Below are 16,875 nucleotides of genomic sequence, written 5' to 3' on the forward strand. Positions count from 1 at the left end.
CACAGTGAGAAGAGATTAGTGCAGCTCATCCAGGATGGACATCATGCGAGTGTGGCAGAAGGTTTGCTGTGTCTGTCAGCGTAGTGTCCAGAGCATGGAGGCGCTACCAGGAGACAGGCCAGTACATCAGGAGACGTGGAGCAGGCCGTGGAGGCAACAACCCAGCAGCAGGACCGCTACCTCCGCCTTTGTGCAAGGAGGAGCACTGCCAGAGCCCTGCAAAATGACCTCCAGCAGGCCACAAATGTGCATGTGTCTGCTCAACAGTCAGAAACAGACTCCATGAGGGTGGTATGAGGGCCCGACGTCACAGGGGGGGGTTGTGCTTACAGCCAACACCGTGCAGGACGTTTGGCATTTGCCAGAGAACACCAAGATTGGCAAATTCGCCACTGGCGCCCTGTGCTCTTCACAGATGAAAGCAGGTTCACACTGAGCACATGTGACAGTCTGGAGACGCCGTGGAGAACGTTCTGCTGCCTGCAACATCCTCCAGCATGACCAGTTTGGCGGTGGGTCAGTCATGGTGTGGGGTGGCATTTCTTTTGAGGCCGCACAGCCCTCCATGGGCTCGCCAGAGGTAGCCTGACTGCCATTAGGTACCGAGATGAGATCCTCAGACCCCTTGTGAGACCATATGCTGGTGCGGTTGGCCCTGGGTTCCTCCTAATGCAAGACAATGCTAGACCTCATGTGGCTGGAGTGTGTCAGCAGTTCCTGCAAGAGGAAGGCATTGATGCTATGGGACTGGTCGCCCGTTCCCCAGACCTCAGGAGACCATCCGCCACCTCATCAGGAGCATGCCCAGGCGTTGTAGGGAGGTCATACAGGCACGTGGAGGCCACACACATTTACATTACATTATAGTCATTTAGCAGACGCTCTTATCCAGAGCGACTTACAAGTTGGTGGCATTCACCTTATGATATCCAGTGGAACAACCACTTTACAATAGTGCATCTAACTCTTTTAAGGGGGGGGGGGGGGTGAGAGGATTACTTATCCTATCCAGGTATTCCTTAAAGAGGTGGGGTTTCAGGTGTTTCCGGAAGGTGGTGATTGACTCCGCTGACCTGGCGTCGTGGCCAGGTCAGACCACACACTACTGAGCTCATTTTGACTTGTTTTAAGGACATTACATCAAGTTGGATCAACCTGTAGTGTGGTTTTCCACTTTAATTTTTGAGTGTGACTCCAAATCCAGACCTCCATGGGTTGTAAAATTTGATTCATTTATAATTTTTGTGTGATTTGTTGTCAGCACATTCAACTATGTAAAGAAAAAAGTATTTAATAAGAATATTTCATTCATTCAGATCTAGGATGTGTTATTTTAGTGTTCCTTTATTTTTTTTAGCAGTGTATTTACGCTCAGTGTGTCGAGCGGGATCTCTGTTGAAAAGTTCGTTTCTGTTGGAGAGTTTGTAAGCTCTCTCTCTCTGTCATGGTTAGAATGGATAGTTCAGAGTGACATTCATTCATGTCGTTATCGGATAGATGTTTCGGCGGTTGTCGGTCTTCGCGTTCAATGATACGATCTCCTCCATCAAACACATTCCAAAGCCTTCTGGCTTTTTACAAACTCTTTCTATGCAAGGCTTTGTCTCTGTCATKTATTTAATATCTCAAAGTTCAGCCGATTCCAACAATATAATCCATCTGGCTCCCTCTTCTCCACCCTSCTCCATTCTGATCCTGTCCTCATATTTGACATTTCATGCGGTAACTTCACAGTTCAAACATCCAGCGTTTCCAAATCTGTTTGCTTAGTAACCCAGTGTATATTTAATTTAACTAGGCAAGTCAGTTAAGAACAAATTCTTATTTACAATGAGGGCCTACTCCGGCCAAACCCTCCCCTAACCYGGATGACGCTGGGCCAATTGTGCGCCGCCCTAAAGGACTCCCGATCAYGGCCGGGATCGAACTCAGGTCTGTAGTGACTCCTCTAGCACTGCGATACAGTGCCTTAGACCGCTGCGCCTTAGACCAGTCCCCCTATATTGAGTGCATGGAAATGCAATGCATATCTATGAATCATCCATCGTCACTAACAGTACAGTACGCAGCAGGTACAGACCTATCCCAGTCTCAATACTATAATAGCTAGGTGTGTTTGTGCCCACACAATCTGTCAACCACAGATGATTTATGACTTCATTAAAAAGTCTCCTCTTAAAGTGTGCTAGGGAAAAAGCTTATTATTTTCTTTCAATCATGGGTGAACAGCCACTGACCCTGGAGATAACCTCTGACCTTTAACCTCTCAACTCTGCTTCCTACATAACATAAGCAGATGAGCAAGTTTAATTGGTTTGTTTTGGTGTTCAGGTTTTTGCACCCTATCTCCCCTTGGAGATAATAGAGGTCAGTAGTTGAATCACACACACCGCACCACACCACACCACACACACACACATCACAATTGATGAGACATTTGTCCTCCACGACTCTCTCTAAAACAAATGCCACTRTATCACTAGAATAACAAAACTTTGAAGAACGAAGAAGCTAATTCTGTTGTTTTAGTTCCCACAGGGYACAGACATCAATTGAACGTCTATTCCACATCGGTTCAACGTAATTTTWTTGACWTGRCGTRGWAACAACGTTGATTCAATYGGTGTGTGCCCAGTGGGTTTACTGGAACAAATAGCACCCTATTCCCTATAAAGTGCACTACTTTTGATCAAAAGTAATGCACTATGTASAGAATAGGTCCCCTTTTGGGAAGCACGCTTTTAGTTTACTGAAATAACAAGCAACTTGCTACCATCTAGGAGATGTGACACAAGTGCTGATGCGTTTGTGCCAGAGTAGCTCGCCTGCAGACTCTCTCACTCCTACTGCGTCAATTTCAGAAACATTCAATCAGGCTTCTGATGAATGGGAGCAGTAGAGGGAGGAAAATAGACTTGAGTGCAAGTAGTAGCTGTCCATTGAAAACAACCTCTTTCATACACCTAAGTGTCATGCTCAATACTTAACCCRGGACAAAAGACAGTGGGAAAGCCAACCCTAGATGTGCACTGCCTACAGCCCAGTTAGAYGATCTGGAACTGGGGAAAGGTTGTTTCTGCTTGCCATTAACCCCTTTCTAAGTTACTGTAGATGTTTTGTTAACCTTTTCACATGTGAGTTCCAAATATCTCTAACGGTCGCCTTCAGCGTGAGTTGTTTTATGCACATAATGTCAGAATGCACTCACTGTTCCAAAATGTGATTGTTTACGCAACAGGACAGTTAACACGCTCTGATTGATAATTATCTATAAGCTATGTTCCAACTTGTCAATTTCAAATCATTTTTTACATGTTTTATTTTCTAACACTTTGAATTGAGGTGTGTTCCACCTCCTCATTAATTCACATAGAAGTAGCCCATTTCAGTGTTGCGCACAATTTATGTTTGATGCTTTACTGAGCCGGACAAACTCTCTTCAAGGAGAGCCCAAGCACTTCATCAATGTTTCCGCAGATCAAGTATGCAGACATTTGTACAGGCTTGCAAAAATTGAAACATTTTCTGTCTGGCGCTCGCATTTCCTTCCTTCATGTTTTCCTTACAAATAATAACTTTGGACATGTGTGCGTTCCTATCAAAGTAAGTGCCTTATTTTTTGTATTGTGTTGTCGTTTCTACTGTACCATACTGTATGTATGTATATTTTGTATGTATAGAGCATAATGTATTTACAGTTCTATTCACATGTTTTYAAGTACTGRTGACAAGTAATGCATTCCAATTATTGCATAGATTGTAATGGACACCTATGATGTGTGTAAAATATTTTTTGGAAGGTTGTACTGATTATAATGAGCTAATGCTAAGCTATTTGCCAGCTATGTGTGGTGCCATGTTTGTTGACATTATACAATGCATTCTGGATGTCACGTAAACGTCTGTCAGTCAAAGATGTTATAATGAGGTGAAAGGTACATTTCCAGAGGTGAATGAAGGGAAGTGAATGATCGTAGACGACACACCCCCTTCAACATGCATACTGCAAACAGACCAAACTCATCTTGTCTCCTCTTATTATCTTTGGGTGACACAAAAAAACAAACATGGCGGCACGCACAAACTACCCATCGTTGGATTACTTTCGATTTCAAGAAAGTGTTTTACTCAATTATTTCGATCAATGGTGAGCTCACCTGTGATGTGATGAATTATAAATAGTAATTGCTAATAGCTTATTCATATTGTGGTTTCTGACAGCCGAGAGTTATCTAAATATGACCGCTTGTGTTATGCCAATCTTTCCTCAGTTAGCGCTAAGACTAATTTAGCCTATATTTTCCAGGTTTGGATGATTGTGTATTCTGTCRCTACTTCTGTGAATGTCTGAACATTGCATCCCCCCCAAAACTGGTCACATTCAGGACATAACTTTGTAAGGACTGTACTTGTGCAAAACGTTTCTGTGAAAAAACAGAGTGGCCAGCTTAAAAGCTGACTGTTGCGTCAATCGAAACTGGACGTTCTAAATAAGCTTTCTAATCACACCGGTTTGAGCGTACGCTGCAAGGATCACTGTAGAATAATCACACCCATTTGTTGATACATGTGAAAAGGTTAAAGCAAACAGTAAAGCTAAGCATATGTGTACATTGCTGTACAGCCAGAGGTCTTACTGTGTAGTATACTGTATGTGAAGGAAATATATCTGAATATCTGTATGTTTATTGTACCTAAGTAGAGCATGGCAGAGGTGTTACTCTGCAGGTAGATGTGAGTGGAGTATGAGTGGAGTATGGCGGCAGGTAGCCTAGCTGTTAARAGCSTTAGGCCAATAACTGAAAGGTTGCTGGTTTGAATCCCAAGCTGACTCAGTGAAACATCTGTCGATGTGCCCTTGAACTAGGCACTTAACCCTAATTGCTCCTGTAAGAAGCTATGGATAAGAGCGTCTGATAAATTACTCAAATGTACAATTATAAGTTAACTCTATGTTTAGGGTGTTTCTGTGCCGGCAGAGGTCTCACCTTCCAGGTAGATGTGGTGTGGCTGGCTCCAGTCACTCCACAGGTGGGGCAGAGCAGGGTGGTGAGAGTGGATCTGTACAATGTAGTGCAGACCTGCCCTCAATCCAGTCAGAGACAGCCACTGGTCTCCAGTCACCTCCACATGCTGAGCAAGAGGAATAGTGGAGAGAAGCAAGATGTTACTCTACCTGCAAATGCAAAATTTGACACAAATACACAATGCCATTGTGATGACTGAGAATATGACTGATAAAATATGAGTGGTCTTAAGAATCTCACTTAACGTGTTTGCTCTTGTTCTGTGATAACTGCTGTTTGTCTGTATTTGTTGTAAGACCTGTACTTAGATATTGTGTTTGCTCTGAGGCCAGTGTGTCCTTACCTTCCAGTTGGGGTCAGAGGTGTTGTGGGAGGTAATGTATCGGACCTCATAGCTCAGTGGGACAGGGYTGGCATGGGGCTGTGGGTTGCTCCAGCTCAGAACTAGCTCTCCCTCTGCGGTCTGGGTGTGTGTTAGGTTCACTGGTGGGCTTGGTTTATCTGTATAACACACACACCACAAGCAATACATACTAGATAAATCATCATTTCTGATTGTTAGCCAGAGCATCATCACCATCCTCCAAACTATGTAACATCATCATCGTAATGCCATTCCAATACGCCTACACATTGTTCCCTCTAACTGTTTCCATCACTGAGCAAATTTCTTGTCTGCTGAGCGCGAACTTGAACATTGTGGAAAGTCTGTGCAACYTCCGGTGCGTGTTTACTGTGAACACTGAGGCTGTACCAGCTTTAAGTTAGTTTTAACAGTGGTTATGTAGTGCTACCCTCTGCCTATTAGCTACTTAGCTTGTTCAAGCCTCTCTCAAAATACAACACTGCCYCTTTAAGACAAAAATCTTTACCTGACTGGCTTTTCAAAGATGTCTAGAAATGTACCGTTTTGTGCTCTTGTAGGAAACAATCACTCCCCCATTGCAGACTACAAATTATCTATAACTGGGCTAATAACCCACTAACAAGAAAAGGATATGAACAAATGTACAAATGTGTACACGTTGCTACATGTAGCTTTCATTTTTATCTCAAAACAAGYGCAACTACTCACGAACGCTGATACTGTAAACACAGTCCAGTTCAAAGTGAATGGCACAGATCCATATATGCCAATGGTCTATTTGCATATAGGCCTACTGCAGTTCTTATTGGTTATGGCGCATAGGTCTGTGTAGAGTCCTGCATGTCAATGCAATAGAATCCTACTCCGATGCGTTCTGCCGACAACAACATTTCTTGTATAGTTAGTTTTTCATAATAAGTCTTGCATAGTTAATTTTGTTTTCGGTATGTTGCATTGGAAGTGATTAATATTGCTTTGATTTGATCACGATTCCCACAGCAAAGGGAAATGTTGATAGTGTTAACTAAATGTGAAAACTCCAGAAAGTTTAGTGAAGTTCAATCCCGTGCCTCTCTGAGCACGCTGATATTTCGTCTGCGTGGCAGTCCCAGGGAGCTGCACGCCCGCACACACGTTCAGCTTAGAGAGAACATTGCCCCTACAATGATCAAATATCTCTATAACGCAGCGTCAACAATGGCCTCAGGCACATACAGTAATGTAACAGCCATTGGAGACACATTGATTGTCCCTGATAACTGYATTGGTTATAGACTCCCAGAGGCTTCATACAGGGCAGCCAGATAAGGAAATCAGCAGAAACATACAGTGGCAGTATTCAGACCCCTTGACTTTTTCCACATTCTGTTACATTACAGCCTTATTCTAAAATGGATGAGAAAAAAAATCTACACACAATACCCTATAATGACGAAGTGAAAATACATAAGTATTCAGACCTTTTGCTATGAGACTCGAAATGGAGCTCAGGTGCATCCTATTTCCATTGATCATCCTTGAGATGTTTCCACAACTTGATTGGAGTCCACCTGTGGTAAATTCAATTTATTCGACATGATTTAAATAAAAGGTTCAATTAAAAATTAAAAAATAAAGTCATGAGGTCGAAGGAATTGTCCATAGAGCTCCGATACAGGATTGTGTCGAGGCACAGATCTGGGGAAGGGTAACCAAACAAATCTGCAGCATTGAAGGCCAGAGGAAGCCAAAACGCACAAGACAGCCAAGCGTCACATCTAGAGAAAACCAGCCCTACGGTGAAGCATGGTGGTGGCAGCCTCATGGTGGGGGATGTTTTTCAGTGGCAGGGACTGGGAGACTAGTCACGATGGAGGCAAAGATGAACAGAGTAAAGTACAGAGATATCCTTGATGAAAACCTGCTCCAGAGTGCACAGGACCTCAGACCGTGGCGAAGGTTCACCTTCCAACAGGACAACAACCCTAAGCACACAGTCAAGACAACACAGGAGTGGCCCAGCCAGAGACATCAATTCAATCAAACATCTCTGGAGAGACCTGAAAATAGCTGTGCAGCGACGCTCCCTATCCAACCTGACAGAACTTGATAGGATATACAGAGAAGAATGGGAGAAACTCCACAAATACAGGTGTGCCAAGCTTGTAACGTCATATCCAAGGAGACTTGAGGCTGTAATCGCTGCCAAATGTGCTTCAACAAAGTACTGAGTAAAGGGTCTGAATACTTATGTACATTAGTATAAATTAGCAAAAATGATTAAAAACCTTTTTTGTTTGTCATTACGGGGTATAATGTGTACATTGATGATGGGGAAAAACAATTTAATAAATGTTATGGTCTCTGGACTTATACTGATTACCGATCAATAAGGCCATGCTCCTCATGTCAGGAAAATCAATACCTCAAAATGTAATTAGTCACTGAAATCGCAATCCATAACCAGGGCAGAGTAGAGTTATAGTTTATAGACGAGAGCCTCACAATTTCTTCCTGGTATTTGAACAAATATTAAAAGTATTTGACAATAAGATGTAAACTCAGCAAAAAAAGAAACGTCCCCTTTTCAGGACCCTGTCTTTCAAAGATAATTCGTAAAAATCCAAATAACTTCACAGGTCTTCATTGTAAAGGGTTTAAACACTTTCCCATGCTTGTTCAATGAACCATAAACCATTAAAGAACATGCACCTGTGGAATGGTCATTAAGACACTAACAGCTTACAGATGGTAGGCAATTAAGGTCACAGTTATGAAAACTTAGGACACTAAGGAGGCCTTTCTACTGACTCTGAAAAACACCAAAAGAAGAAGTCCCGGGTCCCTGATCAGCTGCGTGAACGTGCCTTAGGCATGCTGCAAGGAGGCATGAGGACTGCAGATGTGGCCAGGGTAATAAATTGCAATGTCCGTACTGTGAGACGCCTAAGACAGCGCTACAGGGAGACAGGACGGACAGCTGATGGTCCTCGCAGTGGCAGACCACGTGTAACAACACCTGCACAGGATCAGTACATCCGAACATCACACTTGCGGACAGGTACAGGATGGCAACAACAACTGCCCGAGTTACACCAGGAATGCACAATCCCTCCATCAGTGCTCAGACTGTCCTCAATAGGCTGAGAGAGGCTGGACTGGGGGCTTGTAGGCCTGTTGTAAGGCAGGTCCTCACCGGACATCACCGGCAACAACGTCGCCTATGGGCACAAACCCACCGTCGCTGGACCAGACAGGACTGGCAAAAAGTGCTCTTCACTGACGAGTCGCGGTTTTGTCTCACCAGGGGTGATGGTCGGATTTGTGTTTATCGTCGAAGGAATGAGCGTTACACCGAGGCATGTGCTCTGGAGCGGGATTGATTTGGAGGTGGAGGGTCTGTTATGGTCTGGGGAATTGTGCCACAGACCACATCATCATTGCAGGCAATCTCAACACTGTGCGTTACAGGGAAGACAGCCTCCTCCCTCATGTGGTATCCTTCCTGCAGGTTCACCCTGACATGACCCTCCAGGATGACAATGCCACCAGCCATACTGCTCGTTCTGTGCGGGATTTCCTGCACGACAAATATGTCATTGTTCTGCCATGGCCAGCAAAGAACCCGGATCTCAATCCCAAGTCTGGGACCTGTTGGATCGGAGGGTGAGGGCTAGGGCCATTCCTCCCAGAAATGTCCAGGAACTTGCAGGCGCCTTGGTGGAAGAGTTGGGTAAGGAGGAGATGCACTGCAGTACTTAATGCAGCTGGTGGCCACACCAGATACTGACTGTTACTTTTGACCCCCCCTTTGTTCAGGGACGCATTATTCAATTTCTGTTAGTCACATGTCTTTGGAACTTGTTCAATTTATGTCTCAGTTGTTGAATCGTGTTATGTTCATACAAATATTTACACATGTTAAGTTTGCTGAAAATAAACGCAGTTGACAGTGAGAGGACATTTCTTTTTTTGCTGAGTTTATCTTTCTGCGGTGTTGTAGTACTCGAGACAGAGTCCCGGTCTACATATTGAGTGAGTGTCTCAGGCTTGTCTTGGTGGATACATTTTTACTTGGCCTTGACTCGGTCGTGGACAGTGAGCACACATCCAGCGGAGTAAAAAACTCCTAAATTCAGGTTCCATTCAGTCAGCGCATAAAAGGCTTCACCAGGCCAAAGATATGCACTGCATTCTTGAAAAATGTATATCTTAACAATTTGAAACCTGGGATTCCTACTTTACTCGTAACATTACTGTCCTTTACTTTCACTGAACAATATCCTCAAACCTTGTCCAAATTTATTTTATTTTCATTGAAAAATATCCTCTAACTTTGTCAGAATTTCCTTGACTAGCTGGTAGGGAAGAGTGGGGGAAGTAAGGAGAGACAGGGGGAAGTTGTAACAGTCTTTGTATCTATTATAGACATGTTTGTGCAGTGGGGAACTTATTGGACCTAGGCTTTCATTGTGTGACAGGTATGATAGAAACTGTAATACATTAAAGGGATGGCTTTAGGGTTCCCGAGTGGCGTAGCGGTCTAAGGCACTGCATCTCAGTGCTAGAGGCGTCACTACAGACCCTGGTTTGATTCCAGGCTGTATCACATCCGGCCGTGATTGGGAGTCCCATAGGGCGGCGCACAGTTGGCCCAGCGTTGTTCGGTGTAGGCCGTCATTGTAAATAAGAATTTGTTCTTAACTGACTTGCCTAGTTGAATAAATTAAATGTAGGAGAGTGCACTTTTTGTAAAACACTAAAGGGCCAGTGGTGTAGTGGAGGCTATACGCAGGTGTAAGCAATATACCCAGTGTGCATTGCCTATACTCACTTCTTAATCCCTTCTGTTGCATATCAAAGTAGTGTAGTGGAGGTATACAACATATTAATAATGTAGTACAATAGAGAAATCATGCACAACGTAGCCTACACAATCACAAAGCACGTGAAATATATTCACATGCACACAGCACACAAAGCCTAGTTTCAGCAGAATATAATCTTCAGGCAGCAAGAGTGCTCAGCTCTCAACTGGTTGTTGCATGGAGCAGCTCTCCGAAGAATGACATCGGTAGCCGATAGGTAGGAAAGACGTTTCAACTGATGATATTTACCAGTAAATGCTAACTAAGCCAACAATGGGTATRCAAACCTGGTATTGAAAAGGTTTCGTCTTTAGTCTTGGTTAGTAGGCTATTTGCATTCATCATGCTCTGTTTGCATGGACATTTCTAAAGGCTGTCCCAAAAAACCTTCCCAATTATATGTTGACTGCAATGTAGACCTACCTGACAGAATGATATCATGCTGATTTGTATCAATTTGGAGGGCATTTGTTTTGCTCAATTGAATTAAAGTGTAACCACACCCTCCAAAAATAAAACGTTTTTATAAAACGGTCTCCTGATGTGGTTTAAGCATTGTTGTGGACTTGTTGTGCTTGAGAGGATCGTCATTCCACATTTGTTGTGGAGTGAAAATCTGACACATCTATGGGAAAACATAGGATGTTTCACACAGGGCACCTTTCCTTCACACAAGACCCACTACACCACTGCATAGGTCCGATGGAAAGACAGCAGTACATAATAAGCCAGTAGGTCCCAATCATAAGAATACAAAAACACAACAATTAGGCTAAGAATTTCTCAACTGAAATGTACAACTATTACTTCCCATTGCAAAAAACATTGCACCTTTAGCACACAAAGTAACCGGTGATCTAAAGTATAAATGCAACAATGTTTTACACACACACAGTATATATGTATATGGACACCCCTTCAAGTTAGTAGATTTGACTATTTCAGCCACACCCGTTGCTGACAGGTGTATAAAATCGAGCACACAACCAAATAATCTCAATAGACAAACATTGGCAGTAGAATGGCCTTACTGAAGAGCTCAGTGACTTTCAACGTGGCACTGTCACAGGATGCCACATTTCCAACAAGTCAGTCAAATTTCTGCCCTGCTAGAGCTGCCCCGGTCAACTGTAAGCTCTGTTATTGTGAAGTGGAAACGTCGAGGAGAAAACAATGGCTCAGCCGCTAAGTGGTAGGCCACACAAGCTCACAGAACGAGACAGATGAGTGCTGAAGCGCGTAAAAATCGTCTKTTCTCGGTTGCAACACTCACTACAAAGCTGTAAATTGCCTCTGGGAGCAACGCCAGCACAAGAACTGGTTGTCGGGAGTTTCATGAAATGGGTTTTCATGGCCGAGCAGTTGCACATAAGCCTAATATAACCATGCACAATGCCAAGAGTCGGCTGGAGTGGTGTAAAGCTTGCCGCCATTGGAAACTCGTTCTCTGGAGTGAACAATCACGCTTCACCATCTGGCAGTCCAATGGGCGAATCTAGGTTTGGCAGATGCCAGGAGAACGCTACCTGCCCGAATGCGTAGTGCCAACTGTAATGTTTGGTGGAGGAGGAATAATGGTCTAGGGCTGTATTTCATGGTTCGGGCTAGCCCCTTTGTTCCAGTGAAGGGAAACCTTAACGTTACAGTATACAATGCCATTCTAGATGATTCTGTGCTTCAAAATTTGTGACAACAGTTTGGGGAAGGCTCTTTCCTGTTTCAGCATGACAATGCCCCTGTGCATAAAGCGAGGTCCATACAGAAATGGTTTGTCCTGCACAGAGCCCTGACCTCAACACCATCACACCTTTGGGATGAWTTGGAATGCCGACCACGACTGTGAGCCAGGACTAATCGCCCAACATGAGTGCCCAACCTAACTTATGCTCTGGTGGCTGAATGGAAGCAAGTCCCCGCACAATGTTCCAACATATAGTGGAAAGTCTTCCCAGAAGAGTGGAAACTGTTATAGCAGCAAAAGGGGGACCAACTCCATATTAATGCCCATGATTTTGGAATGAGATGTTCGACGAGCAGGTGTCCACATACTTTTGGTCATGTAGTATAAGTTATTTTGAAAGACATGGCTAATAACAGGATGCAAGCTGCAATAAAAAGCACAGTTCCACTCACCAGATTTGCTGAAAAGGGAGACGCTAATAAATTAGCAACAACATCCTCTTCGATAACACCTGATGCAGCCGCTGCAAACTAGCCTAAAACAAAATCTAGCTAGCTAGACCGTGGGAAAACTACTGCTCGCTATTGCTTCTATATATATATGTATGTATGCCACCATAGCAGAGAACAATGAGGATCTAAAATGGCGAATAGAGCTCAGTTCATGCCTTAGATACAGTGGGGAAACAAGTATTGATACACTGCCCGATTTGCAGGGTTTCCTAACTTACAAAAGCATGTAAGAGGTCTGTAATTTCATCATAGGTACACTGTCAACTATGACAGAGGACGGAATGAGAAAAAAACCAAAAAATCACATTTGTATGGATTTTTGTGAATTAATTGCATATTATTGAGTGAATAAGTATTTGAGTCACATACAAACAGCAAGAATTCGGCTCTCACAGACCTGTAGCTCTTTTTAAGAAGCCTCCTGTCTCCTCACCATTACTGTATTATGCACCTGTTTGAACTGTTACTGTATAAAAGACACCTGTCCACACAATCAAACAGATCCCAACTCCCACTCATGGCCAAGACCAAGAGCTGTAAGGACAGCAAAGAAAAATTTGTAGACCTGCACAAGGCTGGGATGGCTATACATGAAATAGGAAGCAGTTGGTGAGAAAGAAATCAACTGTGGGCAATTTTATTAGGAAAATGGAAGAATACAAGACTGATAATCCCCTCGATCTGGGGCTCCACGCAAGAATCTCACCCCGTGGGGCAACAATGATCAAGAAGGTGGACAGGCCCAGAAACACGGCAGGACTGGTCAATGACCGGAAGAACGACTGGGACCACAGTTCAGAAACATTAGTAACACAATAACTACGCGTCATGGATTAAGAATCCTGCAGCGCACGCAAGGTCCCCCTGCTCAAGCGCAGCGCATGTCCAGGCCCGTCTGAAGTTTGCCAATGACATCTGGATGATCCAGAGGAGGAATGGGAGACCACGGTCCTGTGGTCTGATGAGACCAAAAATTGAGCTTTTTGGTCCTAACCTCACTCGGCCGTGTTTGGAGGAGAAGAAGATGAGTCACCCCAAGAACACCATCCCACCCGTGAAGCATGGAGTGGAAACATCATTCTTTGGGGATCTTTTCTGCAAAGGGGACAGGACGAACTCTAAACCGTATTGAGTGAGGTGGATGGGGCCATGTACGCGAATCTTGCAACAACTTACTACCTCAGTAGAGCCATTGAAGATGGGTCGTGCTGGATCTTCCCGCAATGACAAGACCCGAAAACACACAGCCAGGGCAACTAAGGAGTGGCTCGTAAGAAGCATCTCAAGGTCCGGAGTGGCCTAGCCCGTCTCCAGACCTAACCCACTAGAAAATCTTTGGAGGGAGCTGAAAGTCCGTATTGCCGGCAGCGACAGCCCCGAAACCTGAAGAATCTGGAGAAGGTCTGTATGAGGAGTGGGCCAAAATCCATGCGCAGTGGTGTGCAAACCTGGTCAGAACACAGGAAACGTATGATCTCTGTAATTGCAAAACAAAGGTTTCCCTGTACCAAGATATTAAAGTTCTGCTTTTCTGATGTACAAATATTATGTCATGCAATAAAAATGCAAAATTAATGATAAAATCATACAATGTGATTTTCTGGATTTTTGTTTTAGATTCCCGACTCTCACAGTAAAGTGTACCGAATGATAAAAATGAAGACCTCTACGTGCTTGTAAGTAGGAAAAACCTGCAAAATCGGCAGTGTCCCTAAATCTTGTTCTCCCACTGTATATCCGCTGTGATATTAATTCGCATATAGGTTTGTAGAAACATCATAACGAAGTTATTTTAACCGAGTTATATCAGTTTATGCGAGTATATTGCGATTTTCGGATTTTCCCTTAGATTGCGTTTGAACATTTGGGGCATGTATGCGCCACATAGCTAATGTTAGCTGCTAATTTCCAAAGTTGAAGAGGACTTTTTACACCGAGCACGATTATTTTGGACAAAGGACAACTTGCCCAACGATTTCGATTGGAACTCGTCCAAAAGTAAGAGCTATTTATGATGTTTAATTCGTATTTATGTGGAAAAATGTAAAAGGATTTGTCCGCCATTTATTTCGGCACTGGTCCTGGCTGTAACGCACACTGTATGTCTAGTAACGTTAATTTTCAAAAATCTAACACAGCGGTTTGCATTAATAACTAATGCATCTTTCATTTGCTGTCCAACCTGTATTTTTTAGTCAAGTTTACGATTATTTATCGATTAGATAGGTGCCTCTCCAAGATGCGCCGGCCAGAATGCCTGAAATGTTGCACTGATCACATTGTATACCACGATTGTGCTGCTAACCAATGCAAATTTTCGAACAAAACCTTATGCATTGTGTAATCATATGTTACAGGAACTGTCATCGATTAAGTTATCAAGGTTAGTCCAAATTATATATCTTTGCTGGATTGTTTACGCATCGCTAACTCTTTGGTGCTGGTAAATGCGGTTGTGTTTCTGGCTATTGTGGGTAAGCTAATATAATGGCTAAATATTGTGTTTTTCCTGTAAAACACTTAAAAAATCTGACAATATTGGCTGGATTCACAAGATGTTGGGCTTTCATTTTGCCTGTACGCTGTGTATTTTTTCAGAAATGGTTTTTATGAGAGTAATAGGTATTTGACGTTGGTCTCTGTAATTAATTCTGCCTGCCATCGCGCTATTTCAGATTGCAGCTGCAATGTAGAAACTGTGATTTATACCTGCATATGCACATTTGTCTAACAAACATATGCTATAACAATAAATATGTTATAAGACTGTCATCTGATGAATTTTTTCTTGGTTAATGAACTATTTATATCTTAATTTGGTCGAATTAGTGATGGCTACCTATGGCAGGAAAAAATGGTGGAAGAAAAAAAAAGTTGGTCTTTTGCTATGGTGGTTAGCTAAAGAAATACATATTGTGTCTTCCCTGTAAAATATTTAAAAAATCGGAAATGAGGCTGGGAATTCACAGATCCTGTAATCTTTCCATTTTTGGTGTCTTGGGACTTGGATTTCATGACATTTTATTAATGATATCCTGAGCTTTAGGCTAGGCTATGTAGTCAGCTTTTTGATGGGGGGATTCCGGATCCGGGTTTGTGGACTTCGTAGAGGTTCATGCCGCAGTGGCCACACCAGATACTGACTGTTACTTTTGACCCCCCTTGTTCAGGGACCATTATTCAATTTCTGTTAGTCACATGTCTTTGGAACTTGTGTTCAATTTATGTCTCAGTTGTTGAATGCTTGTTATGTTCATACAAATATTTACACATGTTACAGTACTAATTGACAGTAAGAGGACTTTCTTTTTTTGCTGAGTTTATCTTCCTGCGGTGTTGTATCGTCATGACGTGCCGTTAGGTACATAAAGCCCATTCCCTCTCCCTGCCACTCCCTGCCTCCCCCTTTCCTCCTTCAACCCATGCGTGGTACAGAGAGATGTCTTAATATTCCTGAGCCTCTCCTCATGCCCAAACAGTATTAGAGAGAGGGTAACTAGAGAACAAAGAGGTTTCCTTCACCTCACAGACTTGAGGTACGAACAGATTCATGTTCCGGAAAAAGTATAAAGATCGGGAAGATTCCCAGTCTATTAACAAGTCCGTTTGCACAAATAGTGGGGAAACTCTGGGAGACTGTGTGGCTACATTACCATACCGCTGTTTTTGTATAATAACCCTCAGATATGAGGTTTACATCTGATTGTTGTATAAATGAATGAGTGGTAATTGACATACGTTTGTATAATTGTGTAAATATGCTTTGGACTGTTTAATGAAGAAAAATCCAAATCCCTTTTGATTTGAACTAACATCCGAGGACCCGCCCCTGACCAGTTTGGGTTCAGACTCTGGGACAGCCCCTCTCCTGCAAATCCGAATAAAACCCACTCTGAGACAATTATCAGGAACCATGTTTTTCTCCATAGGAGGAGAACGAAGTTTAAAGTAACCATTGCTAGGAATCTTTAACCATACCAACGTGTTAAACTCTTAGACGAATAAGAATCCTTTGATATTGAACTACTATCTGCAGCAGGAATTCGGTATCATTGAACGCGAAAAAAGACAGCCGCCGAACATCCATTCTATAACGATGTCACCTGAACTATCCACAATAACCACAGACAGAGAAAGAACGAATCTCTCCCACACAAAACTAACTTTTCTCCAGCGATCAAGACGACACACTGAGCGTAAATATATATATATTGATTGCCAATTGTTCCGGAATGAAGTGAGCGTTCAATGTGTAAAGGATTACATAGTCAATTGTTATAATTATGAAGCTCTGTAGTAACTTCCTTAGTCGAACCCAATTTTTCCTTTTGTCTAACAAGTCCGCCATGCCGGTTCAGCCCCACTAGGGCATATTTTTCCCATCATTTCATGTAAACATTTTAAGTTTGTTTGTTGTTTATGCATTCCGGTGAATTACTTA

General features: G+C 43.0%; 1 protein-coding gene across 3 annotated transcripts in view; it reads right to left on the bottom strand.

Annotated features, from left to right (window-relative positions):
- Positions 1 to 16,875, bottom strand: part of LOC111971355 (leptin receptor) — an 88,636-nt gene that overhangs the window by 38,290 nt on the left and 33,471 nt on the right. For all 3 annotated transcript variants that reach the window (XM_023998094.2, XM_023998093.2, XM_023998095.2), the window contains 2 exons: positions 5,371 to 5,528; positions 4,989 to 5,133 (listed from right to left, as the gene is read on the bottom strand). In XM_023998094.2, the coding sequence (XP_023853862.1) occupies positions 4,989 to 5,133; positions 5,371 to 5,528 (303 nt within the window). The remainder of the gene's footprint in view (positions 1 to 4,988; positions 5,134 to 5,370; positions 5,529 to 16,875) is intronic.

This window comes from Salvelinus sp. IW2-2015, linkage group LG13 (assembly GCF_002910315.2).
Source record: "Salvelinus sp. IW2-2015 linkage group LG13, ASM291031v2, whole genome shotgun sequence".
Lineage (NCBI taxonomy): Eukaryota > Metazoa > Chordata > Actinopteri > Salmoniformes > Salmonidae > Salvelinus > Salvelinus sp. IW2-2015.